This window comes from Motacilla alba, chromosome 9, assembly GCF_015832195.1.
Source record: "Motacilla alba alba isolate MOTALB_02 chromosome 9, Motacilla_alba_V1.0_pri, whole genome shotgun sequence".
In the NCBI taxonomy this organism is placed as follows: domain Eukaryota; kingdom Metazoa; phylum Chordata; class Aves; order Passeriformes; family Motacillidae; genus Motacilla; species Motacilla alba.
In genome coordinates this window covers 18934324-18954077 of record NC_052024.1, presented here as the reverse complement: position 1 = coordinate 18954077, position 19754 = coordinate 18934324, and the positions used below count along the sequence as shown (strand labels likewise).

The window sequence follows — 19754 nt, the reverse complement described above, 5'->3', positions numbered from 1 at the left end:
ACCCCCAGCTCCCTCAGCTGCTCCTCACAGGACTCGTGCTCCTGGTCCTTTCCAAGCTCCCTTGCCCTTCTCTGAACATGCTCTAGCCCCTCAATGTTTTTCTTGTAGTGAAGGACCCAAAACTGGACACAGCTCTCGACGTGTGGCCTCACCAGTGCTGAGTGCAGGGGGACAATCTCTGCCCTGGTCCTGCTGGCCACACTGCACACAAAGTGACATGCCTTTGGCTTTCTTGGCCACCTCTGACTCTTGTTTGGCCAGCGGTTGAGCTGTGTGCCCAGGTCCTTTTCTGCCAGGCATCTTTCCATGCCATAATCCATGTGGAATTCAGCAGGCTGCAATGTACATGGAAAACTCCAGCCACTCACTGATATTTCCCTCAGCTATCTTGGTTTATCACGTTTTGCAGGTCTCAGCAATGTCTCTTGGTTGAGTGTTCCATTAACTTTTTCACCTCTTATGTCTTAAAAAAGACCAGAAGTAATCTTAATCCCCCTTATCTTGCTGCACTATTATCTTGCTGCATTCCTGGTGCCTTCCCACGGAGACTTTGTGGAGCTGTGTTTTTCAACTTAGCCCAAAATTGGCTTGGAGGGAGACAGTGCAAAGACTTACCTGAACAAACTAGATATAGAAATTAAAGTCTTGGTTTGTTCCTGATGTTAATTCAGATCAGATTAGACTGGGGTTTGTTTTACTGCATTTTAAGAAAGGGGAGCATTTTTTTTTTTGAGGTAGGAGATTGATTCCTGTTAGGTCCTCTCTATAGATTAGTCCTTTGGGTGATCCGCACACCTGGGCCTGCTGGGACCAGCAATCAACCCAAACCTGTCAGCTCTGGAAAGAATGTCACCATGCCATCAGTGATGTTCTTTCCCCTGATGAACTCAGGGCGACTGTAATGAAAAAAAGGGGTGTAAAATTGGCAATTGTTTAAATAAGAATGACCAGGAAGAACAGGTAGAAAATCTACTTACTTTAGCATGGGATTGAAGTAATTTTTTGGATCATACATCTGCAATAGCTTGCTGTATTGGTGAATACAGAAGCTTTCAAGTTCAAGGCAAGTCTCTCAGTTTATTGCTTCAGAAAGCTCAGCCCAAAAGCTGCTGATCTATTTGTAGAGATAAGCACCCCACAGAGTTATCAGAATCAATGCAAACACTCAGGCAAACATCCAATGCAAATAATAAATAAGATATAGACTTAGGAAATAGAAATGTAAGACTTAAAACTAATTGAAATGATGACCCAAAGAATAGCTCTTTATGTGCATTTCTTCAAACACAATTCCAAGAAAGGGAAAAAGAGTGTAAAAAGTGGTAATTTCAAGGTGCTAGCCAAGAGAAGAGATAAGCAGCAGCCAGAGCAAGGGAGATGGACTAGGGCTAGGAAGTGGTGAAAGCAACTGGATTTTTTTTTCAATTATTTTTAATATGTATGAACTTAAAATGACTTTGTACAAAAAAGGTCGAATTTTGTACCCATGTTCTTTTTTGAGTTCAAGGGAAGTTTTGACATGAAACCTGTTTCTGTTTTGCTGAGAAATTTTAATCTGCTTTGGTTGTCTCTGAATCTGCCAGGGAATGAGATGGGATAGGATGGGATGGGATGGGATGGGATGGGATGGGATGGGATGGGATGGGATGGGATGGGATGGGATGGGCCACCAATCTTTGAAGTACATATCATCCAGTTCATCAGTTCAGGATTCCTGCTGATGACTGTATGGTAGGGTTTGGTTCATGCTTATCCTGAAATCTTGAGATTATTTAAATTCTTCAAGGCCTTATGAATTCCAGGAGCTCCAACTGGACTGTGCTGGGTGCAGCAGTAAAGAAAGGCCACTCTCAGCCCTAAATAACTCACAAGATGCTCTAGCTTCATTTCAGGTGTGGCCCAGAAAAAAATATACAGGCACGTTCAGACCAAGTGTTGTCTCACCCAGTTCAGGGCATTATATCTTACCTTAGAAAGTAAATCTCAGCTGTGAACAGCCCTGCTTTGCTTGGTTTTGAGTGATGAATGACAACAGTGTGATCACAACAGATAGGTCACAAGACCTATCTTTTCATCTCATCCACTTTGGTGTTAAGAGTTTGCAAAATCTACAGTAACTACCCGCTAATAAAAAACCAGTTTCGGCTGGGAAAGCTGAGCCCTTCAGAAGTTCATCAGGTTTTTCCAGAAAGAGTTAAACTATTCCTTAAATCAAGAAACAGGCTCCGTTGCTGTCCCAGTGCAGTAGAACAGACATCCATCTTGTGCACTGCTGCTGAGAACATCGGATGTGAACCAGCACTGGCTCATCCTGGGTTGGCTCACCCCAGCCACCAGGTGCCTGCTCTCCCTGTGGGCAGCCTGAGCACACCAGGAACGTGGGCAAGCAGGAGTTTGGCACCAGGCTGACCTCCAGAGCTCCTTGGTACAGCCACATGGACACAGAGAAAGCCAAGCCATCTCTGCAGAGGTGGCAGGGCAGTCACTCTGCTGGTACAAACTGTGAGGTTGGCAGAGGTGCCCTGATGGACACTGACCCTGGGCAGCAACAGCCAAGAGAACAAATCCCTGTGATGGTGAGACAGAACAGAGTGGGGAGAGGCAGCAAACACCAGGCAAATGGGAAAGAAGAGGAAGATCTGGGGTGACCTCAAGTTACCACACACACTATGTGAAAGAAACAGGGAAAATTACACTCTCTTTGACAGAGAACATAATTAAATTTTGGAGCTTCTTGGCAAAAGACCCAGTGAAAGCAACACCAGGAGATGACTTGGGACAAAGACCGGCTCTGAAACCTGCCAAGCACAGGGTTCCAGGAGAGTTTGAGAAGTCCCACAGGCTGCTCACAGCCCTCCTCACAGCTTGGCTCAGGTCCATCCATACCTGCTGTTCCTCACACCCATCCCCAAGCAGCCATCAGCAGGTGCTCAGCACTGAATGTGCTGGGCCTGGGCTTTCACCCAGCTCCAGGTGGAAGGAGCAGAGGACAGGCCACAGGCTGATGTATTTCAGCTCCACTAAAATCACACCAGAAAGTCCCAGAGCATTGGAAACACCACTGAGTTTCATACATGGTTCAAAGGACACTTAGGGAAAGAAAGAGAGTGAGATGGTCAAAATTCAAAAAATATTGTGATTAAAAAAAACCAAGGCATTGTCAAAATATCAATCAGAAGCCAAGATTTGGCAAGATCTGCTCTTGTTTAACCTTCAACATGAGATCAGGTCTCAATCTTTCTATTCTTGGTAACAGCTGATGAACACAGTGAAACAAGGTATTAATAAACATCTGCCCAGATCTTAGATTAATATGGAGAAGAATTAATGGAGGTCTTAGCACATTCATATTTTCTAATTATGGCAGATGACTTTATTTATAGAAATAATAGAGAGAATGGAAATTGTCACTGACACCATGTCAATATAGGTAACCAAATCCAATCATTTAATTGCATTACATTTGGCCACGGAGTCACATCAATAAAGGGCCCTCCTTAGTCAGAGCAGTTCAGTGGTCACTACATACTTTATGTTAGAAAGGTTTGTTGGGACTCATTCTATTTTCAATGAATCATGAGGGAAACAAGTCCTCTTGGATGTACCTATTCCTGTGTGTCTTTGCTTTGGGGGCAAAGCTTTCCACCACGAGAGGGGGAGGCCACTGTCCCTTATGCAGCTGTCTGATTTTCATGCTCATTTCTGGACACACTTTGTTTCCAATCCCCAGAGCACCCAAAATAATGGAACAGCACCCAAACTCAGCTCTGTTTCCGATGTCACTGGCCATGGCTAAGCCAGCTCCTGCAGCAGCTCTGGTTCATGCAGTGCCCACCTCTCTACGGCGATAAAGAATCACCAGTGCTTCTGTGGGAACAGTAACACACGACACCACTGAGATAAATAAAGCATAATGCTAAACCTTGATATGTTTACACCTCCTAAGAGAGGGGAAAGAGGCCTATAAAACTCCCACTAAAGGAGCCAGGGCTGTTCAGTTCATTTGCAGCTCGCTAGGTAAACCCTGCAGCCTGTTTTTATTGGGACGTGCTGGCTCTGGTCTTCGAGAGCTGTTGGGGTTTAAGAAGGTTTTGGATTGAGTGGGGCTGTTTCTTGAGGATTTAAAGTACATTTCATAATGTTCAATTTAGACAGGTGGCCAGGGAAGTTTGGATCTTTTGTCCCAGGAGCAGGGAGAAGTAAAACAAGGCTACCATTATGGTGCCAGATGGCTTGTCACATCCAGAGCATTGCTAGTAATTTTGCTCCTTACTCATTGGAGGAGATCTGGAGTGATGCTGAAAAGCTGAGAAAGTCCTCTAGTTCTCTCTTGTTCTTCCAAAATGTGTTTCCTAATCTGATCTGGTCTTCTGAAGCTATCAGTCTGAATTAATGAAAACAGAGCAAGGGAATGGTATAATTTCTATTAATTATAGAGGCAGGTTTGTGCAATAAGCAGAATTCATATCCCTACAGTGCTGCTTAAGTACCTATAATTCAGCTGCCCTGCTCACAACTGCAGCATCTTCTTCACGTTGTTTTACAAATTAGCAAACCTGGAGCCAGCAGCTGTGTACAGTGTGATGACATTTAGTTTAACTGCAGGGAATCTGAGCTGCTGAAATCCACGGGTGGTCTTCCAAGTGCTGCTTTTTGCTGGGATTGAGTTGCCTCTCCCAAATTAAGTGCTCCTAGATCAGCTTAATGTTTTCCATAGAAATGAAAACACAGACACTTAGGGAATAGTATCAGTTACTTATTGCAACTGCTGATACTCTTCCAAGTACTGCCAAGCCAACACTTGGGGGATGCCCTTTCAAAGATGAGCAGAAAGGGGGGTCAGGGCACTGCTGGAGTCAGCCTGACCTTCCAGCTCAGCCAGCTGGTTTGTATTTACAGCAGGGTACATGGAATAGGAACCCACACATGGATATCTTTGCTCAGTGAGCCATACCCCACAGGAATTTATTCTGTGCATCAAAATCTGCAGAACAGAACGGGATGTGCTGTCTCCTAGTCAGCCCTTCCTCTCCCACTGCCACTGTTGGGGTCCTCTGGGGGGACTGGCAGCAGCAATGGGCTGAATGAGCATCCTCTGCCACATCAAACCTGGGACAACAGAGCATCAGGAGGACCTGGCTGCTGAAACCACTGCTGCTCCAGCTGAGGTGAAGCAAGTGAGAGCAAGTGAGAGCTTTGGAAGTGGTGGTAGACAAAAAAAAAAAAAAAAAAAAAAAAGTTCCTGGGAGCACAAAGGAAAGCTGGGAAGGTGCAGAGGAATAGTAATTTTTATCCCACTCCTGCTTTCTACTTTCCAGATTAAATAAACTTCACTTTTCTCTGCCCTGAGTGAGAGGAAGCAAATTGCTGCTTCCCAGTCAGAAAATGTGTTTGACAGCAGAACTCCTGCTGCAAGCCCAGAACTTTGCACCAGCAAACTGGTCTGACTGGGGAGCACTCTGGCAGCTGAAACACTCCAGCAGCAACATTTTCCAGCGTTTTTAATGTGCCAATAGCAGACCACTTTGGGTGGAAACGTGTTTTGATAGCAAATGACTCCACCAGGCTGCAGAAAAAAGCAACAAAAAGGCACTTCTCTGAGCTATAGTGCAAAAGGTTGATTTTTTTTTAATTGACTACTCACAGGGCTGCTGGTGTTACATTTTAAGCATCTGACTCAGGCAGTTGAGTGGAAAGGTGATAAAACCCTTGACTTTGATTGAATTTCCATTGTGACAAAATGTAAAAGTAAATACAAACACTATGAAGAAATAAAAAAGCTACTACTGGACAAAATGTTCCACATCATTTTTTTAAGCCTGTACAGATACTGAAAAAAAAAATCTCTTTTTTGCCTCACATGAAGGTCAAAAATCAGCTTTCAAGCATTCCTTCAACAGGCATTATGTTTAAATACTGAACTGCCTGCCTGTTTAAGGAGTGTATTTCTTCAATTACATCCAACATTAGTGCAGCTGTTAGGATTTCCCAAAGGACCCCTGCAAACTGAAGAAAAGCCTTTGTTGTGGTGCTGACAGGCTCTGTGGCATTGCTCTGGCCCTTTGCTTGCTTCTGCATTCAGCTGCTGACCTCACAGGTGTAAATAAGAAGCAAATCAAGTCCCCAGTCTCTTCTGAGTACATATCAAAGAGCACTGAAATGATGGACTTCATTAAGCTTGTGCAGAAGCTTAAAAAGAAAAATTTTTTAAAAGCAGCTCCAGTGTAAGGAAGAGGAGTAAGTGTGGGTGAAAGTTAAAATGCAATAAAAATGCAGTTCCTGATAATATTTACTCTTATTGAATTACCACTATGAAATCAATAAGGGATAAAAGCCCTCTGAACACATTTGGAGGAAGACTACCAGCTTTTATTTACTTACTACCCTGTATTAGAGAGAAAGGCACACACTTTACAACAGGGACAGCTCAAGGCATGAGCAGGGCATTAGCTGACACCCTCACAAGTTATCCTACAGGTATGTCTGCTTAAATGATCCAAACAATTTGAGGAATTCAATTACCAGCTTTTAGGATCCATGTGAAAAACAGTTTTGGCTATACTTCCCTTAGCAGCCTCCTCAGTCACAAGCTCTGCTGTAAAGCAGCTTTATAATGGAAATGGTCTTCAGGATTTCAAGGGCAATGTGACCACAAAGCTTTTCTGCATTTTGATTCAAATGTAATTCACATGATTACTGAGGCTCAGAGATTCTTAAAAGAGATGGAGGCAGGAAGAATGTCCATAGAAACATCAATTTGGGTGAAAATTAACATGTAATTCTTAAACTTTCCTAAAGAGCAGAGAATACAGACACAGCACGTATGTTGTGATTTTCAGCATCTATTTCTTTGTTTCATTAGTGGCAGTATCAAATGATTAGTAAAAGCCTTTTGCTGTTTGGAAGGAGGTGGGTGGAGGCTGGCCAAATGATGGACCCCTTAGAGACAAAAACCAGGGAGGGTGAGATGGTGCAGGCTGTGCCTGTGGCAATTATTTGAACAAATCCCATCTGTGTGGCACTGGAGAATAGGGACAAGCTCCTGCTCTCTGGGCAGGTCTCCTGTGTGTCTTCAGTGCACATTTTAGCAGGCAGAATCTCGTTTTAATCTCCCCTCTGACATCTGGTGTGTTAGGACAGTGATTTCTGCCTTGGCCCTGATGGTTCCTGTCATTCAGTGACTGCCGATGGCCGGTGGCCAGCATCAGCAGCACAGCCCAGGGCAAAGCCATGTGTGTGGGGTCTTTGATCCCAGGCAGGTGCCACAGGGCTCTCCAGCTTGGGAGTGTCCCCAGGACAGAGGTGGGATGTTCCTCTGGCTGTGACTGCTTGCTGGTCACAAGGAATGTTGAGGCTGCAGCACATGAACCACGTCCCATTTTGGGAGGTCCTTTGCACTCTGGGTGCTGAACCCTACAGAAAAACAAACTTCCCTGAGCCAGGGAAAGGGGCTGGGGCACAGAGCTGCTGGAGAAACAGGGGTGCTTTTTCTCTGAAGGAAGGTACAGCATGTGTGGACTTCACACATCCACACACAAGGACATGTGGCCTGTCCTGGACACTGCCCCTGAGTAAAGGTGTAGGAGGTGGGTAGGAAGAACCCCCCCACCAACACGGAGCTGCCCATGCACAGCCTTGAGGTGCTCCCCAGCAGCAGTGGGGATCAGCATGATGCTGAAATAGTGGGATTTGCAGAGTTGGAGACCTGAATTAGGACCTTTCATGGATCTGCAGCCTGCTCTGGTCAGCACAGACAGAAATGCTGTCAGGTGAGCCCACTTGTGGAGGAGAAGTTGTTCAGTGCCAGACCTCCCACTGGCTCTCCCAGAAAGTCAATTCTCTCTGGGTATCTTGCACTGGAACTCCAACACTGAGATGGATATCTTCCCAGGAGCTATTACAAAATAACTTCCCACAAATGGCCCAGCAACCCAAAATCCATCCCTGCATTCTGACAGTTTCAGTGTGTTGCCAGCTCACAGCTTTGCTGCCACCAATTCCTTGAGGCAGTTTTGCCCAGCACTGTTGAAAAGGAAAACACTCACTGTGCCCTGAGGGAAATGAAGCATGGAAGTCCCGTTATCACTGACAGAAGTTTTGTCTCTAATTCCCCATCTGCTCTTCTGAATGCTAACCTACAGTGTTGGCACATCAACTTAAATTATAAATAAGAATTCCAAGCAGGAAGCAACAAAATATTAGTCAGATAGGCTGGTGGTATCTGCAAAAATGTGGTGTGGATGCCCATGTTTCACAGAAGAGAAATTATAGCACAAAATAATGTTGTTCTATTACACTGATCAAGGGAAAATGCTGTCACAGAATAGGACAAAAGTAATGGTCAAAACCAGATTTATGTATTATTTTACCTTTAATGCATATAGGATCCTGCATAGTTCCTCCTCCCTGTTCTCATTGTTGTTTGTGTTTAGCAGCTGAGTAAAAGAGCACACGAGGCAAGAAATCTGTGAGGGGAGTAATAATGTGATGCACAGTGTTAACTTGCTTGTTTTGGAAATATCCATTTATCTTGGTTAAATAGAAGCTTGGCCCAAGTACTAAGCCGAGTAATCATGATTAGGGAGAGAAAAAGACATTCACCTCCTTGGAAACTCAATACTTTTAAACAGTAATAGCACTGCAGTGACACTGTTTGAAGCTGGATGCTTGCAGTAATTAATATAGATTATTGTCATATGAGGAATGGAAGCATCTGTGACTGCTCCTTCCATTGCTTTCATTTCCTGACCAGTTATAAGACCAAAAATACACGGGGTTTTGGTTTCATGGACGTGAAACCTTTCACTGTTCAGCACACTCCACTGCCCTCAGAGAGCAGCAGAGATTTTGTTCTCATTTTTGGTTCAAAACTGCATTGAAGGCATGTGCACACTCTTCTGTCTTAGAGAGACTTTGCTTTTGTTCTTTCTCACTATCTTTTTTCCTGACTCTAAAGAAAAAATTGGTTTTATGCTAAAAAATTATACTACAAGGACACATCTACAGAGATTCATAACTCCTGAGCTATTGTTTACCAAAGAGGCTGAATCTGCATCTGTATCATCCAGCATATCAGGCACTGAACTCATCTGCAGAGCAGGTGGTACAGAGTTTACTCTGATTTTTGACCTCGTGGCTGGTGCAGCACTGGGCTAAGCCCATCATCAGCCTCATCTCAGCAGTCAATCAACTCCTCACCTCCCCAGATTTCCCATCCACCCCATACCAGCTGCCTTGTGCATTTCATTACTGCCCTGCTGCAGTATGCTGCTGCTCCTGCTCTCTCCTGTGCATCACGACTCTCTTTCAGGTTGTGATCCTTGTCTTTCTAACACTCTGCCTTCATGTGACCCACTTAGTTTCTGACTTTCTCTCTTGCCTTGCTCATCAGCTGGATTTGATCGTGTCCTAACCAGGAATGTCTCCACTGGAAAGGCTTCCTTCTTCTTGCACTGGAAAGGGCTCTCTGGGGCACATAGCTGCCCAGGAGGAATTAGGGATTTTCATTGTTCTTCCAATCAGCCACTTGGCTTCTGTGTCTAATATGTGGCTTGAACATCCTTACCATCACTCCACAGACTGTCACAGAAGATATCTGGTCATATATGAGCAGAGGTCCCCAGCTGAGACAGCATTAGCTGTGCTTAGAGGTCATTAGAAATATGATTCCACATTGTTTCCAAGAGCTGTTCTATTTTGCTATGAGTAGCAGAACTACTCAATGGAGAGAACTCCCTTCAGTTCAATTATTATCTTAATATTGAGCTCATTGTTAAAATAACAGCTCCTCACCACTAATCAGCAAAAAGCAATCAGGCAAAGCAAACAGGGATCTCCAGAGGACAAGGGTGTGAGTTCAAAGGTCCACAGAGTTGTAGCCATGTTGCATGACTTAGACTCAACAGCCAATAGGCAGCTGCACCTACAGAATTAAATGTTAAAAAATAAGGACATAAAATTTTAAATTCTGTGAAAACTATGTGAAATGTGTGCAGGAAAAAAAAAACAACGTGTCTGGAGCTTTTCTACAGCACTTGGGCACAAAATTTTGTTTTGTGAATCTGAGCAATTTATCATATTCAGCTACGAGGGCTACAGATGGTGAAGTTTGTGTTCTGAAAGGATGACAAGCCACTGCAGAGTGCTTATGATGTCAATTTTACCCTTTTGTAATAAGACAAAGAGGAAAGATGCTCATGAGAGCCAAGCTGGGTGTTTGTTTTTACCAGAGAGTTGCTTATTTCACAGCTCCATGACTCAGTTTCAGTCCTATCGGATATTCCAACTGTCTTTCTCCATCAAGCCCTTTCCTTAGTTTCAAGGGAGACAAGAACTTTCTACCCAGGGTCTGCCATAACCAGGTTTCTAAGCTGATGTGTCAGTACTATTCACAACCCACCTATAGACATTCCCCTGCTTTCAGAGGTCCCCCAGCAGGTCCAAGAGACCACAAGTGATGGAACACAGCTGCCAGTCAGATGGAGATACACACTCCAGCTCCTCCTGTTCCTCCAACCCAGCAGTCTCTGACATTTAGAGCTCAATTATCTGTTCCTTGCATATGTCAGCAGATTTAATACAACATTTTTTCACTGACAGATGGAGAAATTAAACTAGAAGCACACAGCTAAGTAACTTCCTTGAATTTCCAGGTAACACTGGCAGGGCTTATCCAGCCCTGACCTCAGTCCTCTTCCCTGGTCAATTTTTTGAGTCAGATCTTTTAGGAGCTTGCCTGCACAAACACAGTGCAAAAGTGGTTTCCTGCCATGGGGAAGGAGCTTCACACCAGTACCCAAAGCAGAGGGCCAAGCTGCTTACTGGGTGAGCAGTGCAGGCTGGACCAGGGATGACGCCAGGGAAGGATTTTGCAAATCCTGTCCTTGCTCTGCTCTGAGTCTCTGTGTCACCCCTGTACCTTTGCAGATGTCCCTGGGCAGTGGTCTTTAGTAAGGTGTGACATGAGGAGCTGCAGCAGTGGCTTTGTGCTGGTGCTCACTGCCCATCCCTCAGCAGCACACGGGTCCGGCCAGCTCTGCTCTGCTAGATGCTCATAAAAATTAACAAGACAAAGAGCAGACTGCTGTATTTTACCACGGAAAATAAAGTCAAACAACAGCTAAAACTGGGGAGGGGAGGAGTGAAAGGGGAGAGCAGACGACAGACCAAAGGCAGCAGAAGAGTTGTATTTATTTTCTAATCCTATCTCTTTTAGTGTCTGTGATGAGCGCTGTAACTAAAGGAATCTAACTGAATTAGAATTTCAATATGTCCTGAGCAGATTGGAGCTGTTTCCATTCATGAGCAGCACGTCCCAGCTGTAATTGCCTGCTTGCTTATCCACATAGCTCTTTACAGCTAATCCAAACGCAGACTCAAAAATAAATAGTGCCAGAGTATTCACTTCCCGCTGGGCAGCAGTTTGAGCTTTCCTCTGCCTTTGCTTTGTTCCGGCTGCTGCTCTCCATGGCACAGGGACTGACTCAAAGGAGATAAAGGATGATTGACCTGCTCAAGGAATTAGGTGACAGAAAAGCCACTCCTGCCCTATCTGCCCTGCCTGTTCGTGCCTTTCCTCTGGGTGCTGCTTTGCATCTGTTTATCTTTCTCTGCCCTCACCTCCCTCCCCAGCCACATCGCTCATGCATTATGCTTCTCCTTCGTGGTTTCCCTAAAAGCTGCTGGTGTCCTCTGTGTCCCCAGCAGCACATCACCCTTCCTCTCCCTGTGCTCCAACCCTCAGACACTCTGTCGGTATTTTAGTGCTGAAGTGAATCTCTCTTCAGGGACATTTGAAAGCCATGTCCTTCTCAGATCAGCTTCTCTGGAGGGGTGTAAAGCTGAGGCACAGTTGCACAAAGCTGGAAGGGGTGTCCCCATGGATGGCACTTGGCACAACCACAAAGCAAGGCTGTGCCTTTGCTCTCTGACACAGGCATCTGGACGTGTCTTGGCTCTCCTCCCTCCTCGCTGGCTGGAAGGTGGTTGTCCACCATTTTTTAGGCTGTTTTTTCAACTACAACCACCAGAGTCTTCCTGGGAGCCTTTGGCCAGGTCTCAGCAGCCTCTGTGCCTCTGTTCATCACCTCTAAAACAGCACTGCCAACACTCTCTCATTTCACACTTTGGGGTATAAATCTCAGGTCCCTCAAATGGCAGCAGTAGAAGGACAGTAGAGGAGTCAGTCTGAAGCCAGGTCACTTCAGCATAGTCAGAGGCATTCATCTCCCACTGGGCAACAAATTACTCTTAAAAATATATTTATTAGTATCCAAAACACCATCCTTTAAGATCTGGTGAAGTAGATACCCACAAAAACTCACCTGGGGAGAAGGTCATTCCCTTCTGATAACCATCAAAGAGACTGACCCCAGTATGGAGCAGCGTGCCTCCACTCCATCTCCCTTCTCTCACCTCATCTCCATTTCCCACTGGGTTTATCAGGGCATAGCCATGAGCCACAGAGCCTCTTCACTGCCACCCACATGCTCTTATCCAGCAGTGCAGCACCCAAGGTGATCTATCCCTCTGCAATTGCAGAGGACTGTGTAAAGATTTAAAGGAGAGCCTCAAGTGAGGTAGTGCAGCACTTTCACTGCCTTCCTCCTTCCCCCCAGGATCCTTCTCCATCAGTGTAACACTGCCTGGTCTGTGGCAGAGCAGATCTCACCATAAAACTCTCTTGGCTCAGCTGGATAGAAGCAAACTGCAGGGAGGTGACCCCGCACTTGCCACTGCTACACCCCTCCCAGAGCCAACCCCATTTGACAGGCAGATTGTGCCCTTCTCTGGAGCCAGGCAGCAGCTGAGATGATGAATATAGTGCTTGTCCAATGTGTCACTTGCTACGTAAATTCAAATTCAGCACAGAAAGCTAAAAATGTTTGCAGAATCCTGACAGGCAAAGTGGACAATTATGTTCAGCTGTTCCTCACAAACGTTGATCCTCATGACTGCAACGTGCCAAGGGAGGCATTGCCTCGTGCTTGGATTGCAAACTCACCAGCACCAAAACATGAGGATGGGGCTGGCTGGCTCTCCACTTCCTGCTCTGCCACCTGGGGATGGTCTGAAGGTGCTAGGTACAGTCGTGGCACCAGCACTTCTCTTGTACAGATGAGGAAACTGAGGCCATAATGCCAGACTGCTCCAAGGCAACCAAAAAGTCACCAAAGACCTTCAGTCTGGGTAAGGGGAAAATGGACAGTGGGCATCTGGTGCTAATGTACTGACAAGAGTATGGGAAGGCTGATGGTTAATGATGCTTCATTAATGATTCACCTCTGTTTCTGACCCTGCTCCAAAATCTCCCCAGAGCTCAGAGCTCAGAGCTGAGCTCTCCATCTAGATTTTGAGTTGAATGAGGGAGACATCCTGGACACAGAGAGACCAAATATTTCCCATCACTCAACAGCCACTGACCCATCTGTCCAAGAGCTGGCTCTGGCTGCTCTGGGTGGCAAGGTGAGAGGGTAACGTGTGGGCTAGCAGGAAAACTTTGGGGTTTCCAGAGAACTCCCTTGGGGTTTGAATGAATCTTCTGGCTGAGAAATGCTGGGATAAAGCATCCAGCAGTTGTCAGCGTGGACAGTGGGGGATCTGGGTGTATTCGCAGAGCTGAGGTGGTCAGTGATGGAATCTTTAGGTGAATGTTTAGCTTTTGTTGCCTTTTGATGAATCACGGTGTCTTTTATAAGGCAAAATTAATGCAAGTGCTTCTCTTTTTATAGTGGCCACACTGCCCAGGAAATGAAATGTCATAGGGGGAGAAAAGCTCATTAGTTTGGTGCTGTAAATGGTTCTCTAAGGTCTCAGAAACCCTGTGATTAACATAAACATAGGCAGAGGCAATTACAAGCAAACACACATATAAAACCCAGCTTTCCATCTAAAAACATGGTCTGCAACATCTCTCTTTGGCTGTTCACAGCTGTGGTGACCTAGAGGTAAGGGGCTTTTCATACCAATCATGACACAAACTAAAGACAGAGGAAGGAGAGCAGCCAGCCCAGGGTGAAGGTGAGGACAACAGAGTAGTACAGGGTATGTAATATAGTCCCCAAGGTACCAGCTAAGGGATTTTGTGATTTACCCTCAGAATTACATCCTTTTTTGGAGCAACTTGAAGCAAATGCTACCCTGTTGTGTTTTCTTCACACTGAAATGCTCAGTCAGGTGGTTGCATGTAGACATGCTCGTAGTCCTTAGGACAGGGCAGAATAGTTCTAATTTTTTAAGAGCTATCTCAAGTCTTCACCTTGCAATGGCTGAAAAAGTGGACATCTTGTCAGGTTTCCTAGTGAGATCCATGAAATCCACCAGCAGGTAGTGGTCAAGAAGAGGATGAGAACAAGAGAAGGTGGGATGAGTGGGACAGCATCGCAGACTCATGTGTTTGTACCAGACTTGCACTCTTTACTCTGCATTTCTGCCCTTAGCCTTGAGCACTTACTCAGAATAGACCCAGACATGAAGAATGAGGTGTTTTGTGAAAACCAAAGCTTGGCCTCCTTGCCTGTCACTGTGGCAGCCGTGTCAAGAGACAGCTGCATTGATGCCACATTGTGTAGATAGTGAAGGAGACAGAGTGTTCAGGCAGAAAGGCCAGAGTCCCACCCAGCACCCCGACTAGCAAAAGCCACATCAACCACAGCAGTTTGTGGAAAACCTGCCCTATAGGAGTATCCCCCACAGAGTCCTGGCAGTCTAAAAAGCAGCTTGAAGCATCTCTTCTCCAGTTTTTAAGGTATTTTTGTGACTTTAGGAGCTCCGTCTGTTCAAGCAATAACACAATCCACTCTGAAGCAAGGCTGGCATCCTGCAGTAATGAGTTGCACTGGCTGATTACTTGTTGCATGATAAAAATAATTTGCCAGCAGCTGACTCTGAGAAGCCATGGGGGATAAAAACCTAGAAAAAGTAGTGTTATTTGTTTTCCCAGAAAAGAGAGGGGGCAGTGAAGAAACACAGTTCACAGAGACTTGCCCAGCAGGGGAGAAAGGCATGGAAGTTTAACTGACCTGGTGGGTCATGGAGGTTGCAACTTTTGAGGTTATGAATCCTCCACAGGCCTTCACAAAAGGGTCCTGGGGAGTTTGTATTGTTGCTGGTGCACAAAAGGTTTTTTATCTCATGTCTAACCCCTGCCTAAGGGAACCATGGGCTTCGGTCACTCATTCGACCTCCGGAGTAGTGTTATGATGTCATCAGTGTTACAATTTTACACAAAATTAGGTGTGCAATTGTGTGTTAAATAGTGGTAGTTAGCTTGGATTGCTCAACTAACGAAGCAGGCAGCATTAAAGCTGTCACATATGGACTGCTCCAGGGCACTGGCACTGCAAGGGAGTCTGAAATCACTCCGACTTCACTGGGAAGAGAAGCATCCCTTTTCATTCTCTGGCATCCCCTCAGTGGGACAGACCCACTCACCCAGCTCCCAGCTCAGCAATTTGCTCTGAGCTTATAAATTTTGTTTCCCTCCCAGGAAGTCCTGCCCAGGTGTCCCTGTAGGCTCAGACAGCTGGCAGAAGCTGCTGATGACCTCTAATGTGTGCCCAAGTTTTGCTTAATTAAGAAAAGGCTCTCTAATATCATTCACCACCATCTCCTGATGGCTCTGGGACCACTCAGGCTGTGGCAGCACAACCAGGCTTTCCTGTAGTGCGTGACATCCTAAAGAGTGCAATGGCATAATTTTAATAAAACATAATTTTATTTTCCATCATTAAGGGACTCAGCCTGGGACGGGCTCAGCCCAACATGCAGTGTGGCCCTTGGGTAGCTGGTCTGACCCCTCCTGCATGGCTTGGAGCAGGAGCCCCAGCTGGGTGGTCAGTGTGGTGCTGTCTGAGGTAATGTGGGTAAAATCTCATCCAGCAGTGAGAGGATTTGGCTCAGGGTCTTACAAGTGAAATTTCTGACCCATATCACTCTCAAAGCACTTAGTTGTTGGCTATATCAATTAGATCCCAGCAGATGCTACTTCACCTTCTAAACTATAGTTATTTCAGGGAGGTAGTGCCTCATCTTGTTGTTCATTCCCCAGTATTTAACTTCAGTGGTTGTATGGAAAGAACAGAATTGTTCTTGGCATTCACACTGCCCTGATCACCACAGAATTAGGGAAAGGGCTGGGGGAGATTCCCCTCCTTCCTCCTCCCTTCTTCTGGACCACCTTCTTGTCCAGTTTGCTGTTCACAAATGCAGCCAAAAGCTTCACCAAATATTGACACCTCTTATTTTAAGCAAGATCCTTGTCTGCAAGTCCCAGTCCTGAGCCAGCATCTGAGCAGGGCAGCAGGATCCCAGCAGGGAGAGGTGACAGGAACAACCAGTCTGGCCAGTTTGTCCAACCAGGGTGTGAGCTGGGCCTGGGGCTGTGTCATGGTCCCTGTGGTGGGGGCTCTGGGCTGACTCCAGCTGGAACGCCCAGTCCCTCAGCACCCATCAGCCTGTCTGCACACAGATGGATTTTGGCTCCTGTCCATGTCAGTCTTCCCCTGCAGCCACCTCGACAGTATTTAGGTATTCTCCTGGTTCACCACTATGCAAATATTGAAATTAGCCCTTTGCATGATTATGGAGACAGTGGCATTAGAGACTTTCTCAGATCATGTGGCTTCTCTGCTGACAGCATCAGCCATCAGGTTTGTTTTTCAGTGAGGTAAAGAATGGCCCCCAGTGTATGAAAACTTCACAATAAACTATTTAGTATCTGGATTTTTTTCCCCTTTAAGCTTGTATCTGAATGCATTAAAAACACAAAATTATGTGCTGTGAAAGAATGCAAAATGCAGCCTTCATTGGAATGGCCCAATTCTCAGAGACCAAGATTTTTAACTGAGCCTCACTAAAACCAGAAGAAATTAAGAGGGGCTACAAGGGGAGCCATAGCTCCACTAGCAGGTCCAATACAGCCTGAGACCCTGAGAGGAGGCAGCAGATCTCATACCCTGAAGTGAAACAAGGAAGTCCTTGGGCAGGGATCTAAATGGCCTCGGGATAGGAATTTCTCCGTGGGAAAAGATATCTTTGTCATGTCAGCTAACATTTCCACAAAATGCTACATTTTTGTCTCATACTTGTGCCCCATTCAGACACCTTCCCTGAGAGCCTCACCTTGCTGGGAGCTGCAGAACAACCAAAAACCTGTAATGAGTGTGGATGTGCTTTAACAACAATAGCCATTTTGTCCCTGAAAAATACTGCCATAAGAACACTGGACACAGCTATTACCTTTTCTTGAACTACTGATGATTTCTTGCCCATGGTATGAATGCTTTGCAGCATGGAGCAGAGCTAAGCCTGATCAGCCAGCCTTACCTTTTCCCAGTGGGGCTAATGGGGTTTATTCTCCATTCCAACACACTGGTCTCTCATCCCCATTATTTTACATCTCACCTCAAGTTAACAAATGTCCCTCCTCAGAGCACAGGGGGCATGGCCACAGGGGATCTGGCACACTGGATATGATGTGCTCTGCCATGTTGGATGGGCAGTGATGAAAATTATCCCTCTTCCCCCAGGTCCTTCCATCGTCCCACTGCAGCGAGCAGAGCCAACCCTGGGCAACCCTCTAAAATGTTTATTTGGACCAGTGGCCGGGGATCTACATCTTACAGACATGATGAGAAAAGGTAAAGGCACCTGTGCTGATTGTCTCCTATGGGTTTGAATATCTGTGAGTGTGGCCCGTGGCTTCTCCCCTGTGGTGGCACCGGAGAAGCAGGAGGGATGCAGAGGGTGCCCTCCCTGTGCCCCACAGCTGCTGCTCCACCAGGCACAGGAGCAGCCCAGGAGTGCCAGGGTGACTGTGCCAAGCCAAAGCAGAGCCGAGGGGCAATGCCAGAGCCACGGCCAAAGTCCTCCTTGTTCTCAGGCATCAGCAGCACACCGTGGCCATCTCTGATTCAGGTTTAAAAGCACACCAACCCCCAGCCACAGGTTTGTAGCCTCAACCCCTGTGAAGCTTTCATGCTTTTTGCAGCTGTCCTGCCTCCAGCCACCAGCCACACTGTCCCCCAGGCAGATCACTGTCCCCTGGGCAGATCACTGCCCCACACAGCTGTTGCACATCCAGCTGCCAGAGATGAGTCCTGGTTATACAAGTGCCCGTGTGAGGATGAGCCTGTGTGCAATACATTGCACAGTAGCTGGGGGGTGTTTAGCTGCTTGAAAGAGAGCTGGTGGCTCACCAGCCCACTTGAGTGGTGTTGCTGGAGGGAACAGGCTGAAGGAGACAGGAATAAATGAGTTACTGGATCTCCCAGGGGAGCAGGGAAATGTGCCAAAGAAAAGGAAAGGGAAGGAGAGGTTTGAAGTCCACAGACAAAGGAAGTGCTCAGCTGGGAATAAAAAAGTTAAATATCAATGATGAAATAATAATTGTCAGTAATGCTCAGACTCATCCTTCCAAAATCCCTCTCCTTTGTAGTAAGATTTGCTGGACAGCTTGTCTTGTCACAAGGACACATTTGCCTTTCTTTTCTTTCCTTTGCCCTTTTCCACCTCTCCTTCAGTTCCTCTTGCAGTAACTATTAAATGTAATCACAAAAAATCACACTCCAGTGAAACAAAACCAGACATCAATGTACCTACAGTGCCAATTAGCAAAACACACTCTTCAGTAATTCTAATGAGACATTACTGTTGGCATCTGCTTGGGAATCTGCACTCCTGAATTCAGGCAGCAGAGCTGCCCTCAGGACCCTGAGGTTCTTTGGAGAATTGGCCCATTCTCTGAATGTTTCTGCAAAGGTTGCATAGGTGTTCAGCTCTTTGGGTTATCTGATCCCAAACAGATATTTTGAAGACAAAAAGGCCAGCTTTGCAGCGTGAACTTTCATTGGAGCTGGTTGTCTAAATGCCTCCTGTTCTTCTGCCAGTCTCTTCTTTAATTGAATTTTCCCCAGGCTAATGTCCTTCTGCATTAGAACACTGTCATGGTCCAGGGCAGACACTTGAAGGAGATATCTGCCCACACTTTGGGCTGGCTGGAAGCTCCTGATTAGCCCAGCCTTTGACTCTCACCATGCCTTGAAGCTAGGCTTATTAACTTGGGCTGAGGGCTCACCAGAGTCTGGTCAGTACAAATCCAGGCAGAGCTGATCCCTGCCTGCCTGCAGAAACGGGGAACAGGGAGCAGGGTCTCTGTGCCTACACACCAGCCATGGCAAATTCAGATATCTTGACAAGCCTTCGGGTGGGTTTATTTCCCAAGAGGTTCTGTAGAGCTGTACAGAAGGACTTCTTCACATCTTGGGAGTGATTAATAAAATGCAGGAGGGAAAAGGAGGAAAAGAAGATGGAAATAAGAGAGTGCCTGAGGACTGCAGAGGAGAGGTGTGAATATAGAGCAAGTGCTGTTGGTGGGAGAAACTCATCCTCCAGTGTCTGGCAGTGATTTTAACACATGTAAGGTCACCAGGGCCATCACTATATCAAACAAGTGCTGCCTTTCAGAGAAATTACTCACCTTAAATGACCCTTCCCCAAGAATTTTGTTCTTTAATCTTCAGACAGGAAGATTTTCTTATGGATCAGCAAGCTTGTCACCCAACATATGGTACAACCACAGACTTTTGAGGGGTTGCACCATAATATTAACTCTGCTGCAATGAGCCACTTGCTCTAAAGTAATCACCTCCTCCTGGGTGGAAGGTATCTCTCAGGCATCTCTTTTTGCAGAATCAGCCCCAGAATATCTGTATTTCATTGCTGTTTTAACCATCAACGATTCCCCATTTTATGCT

At 46.0% G+C, this 19754-nt stretch overlaps 1 protein-coding gene across 8 annotated transcripts in view; it reads left to right on the top strand.

Annotated features, from left to right (window-relative positions):
- The window catches only part of KCNMB2 (potassium calcium-activated channel subfamily M regulatory beta subunit 2), a 138824-nt gene that overhangs the window by 104065 nt on the left and 15005 nt on the right, over positions 1-19754 (top strand). For 6 of the 8 annotated variants that reach the window (XM_038145698.1, XM_038145702.1, XM_038145699.1 and 3 more), the window contains exon 2: positions 17529-17639. The exons of the other annotated variants lie outside the window; for them this stretch is intronic. In XM_038145698.1, the coding sequence (XP_038001626.1) occupies positions 17529-17639 (111 nt within the window). The remainder of the gene's footprint in view (positions 1-17528; positions 17640-19754) is intronic. 8 annotated transcript variants of the gene reach the window in all.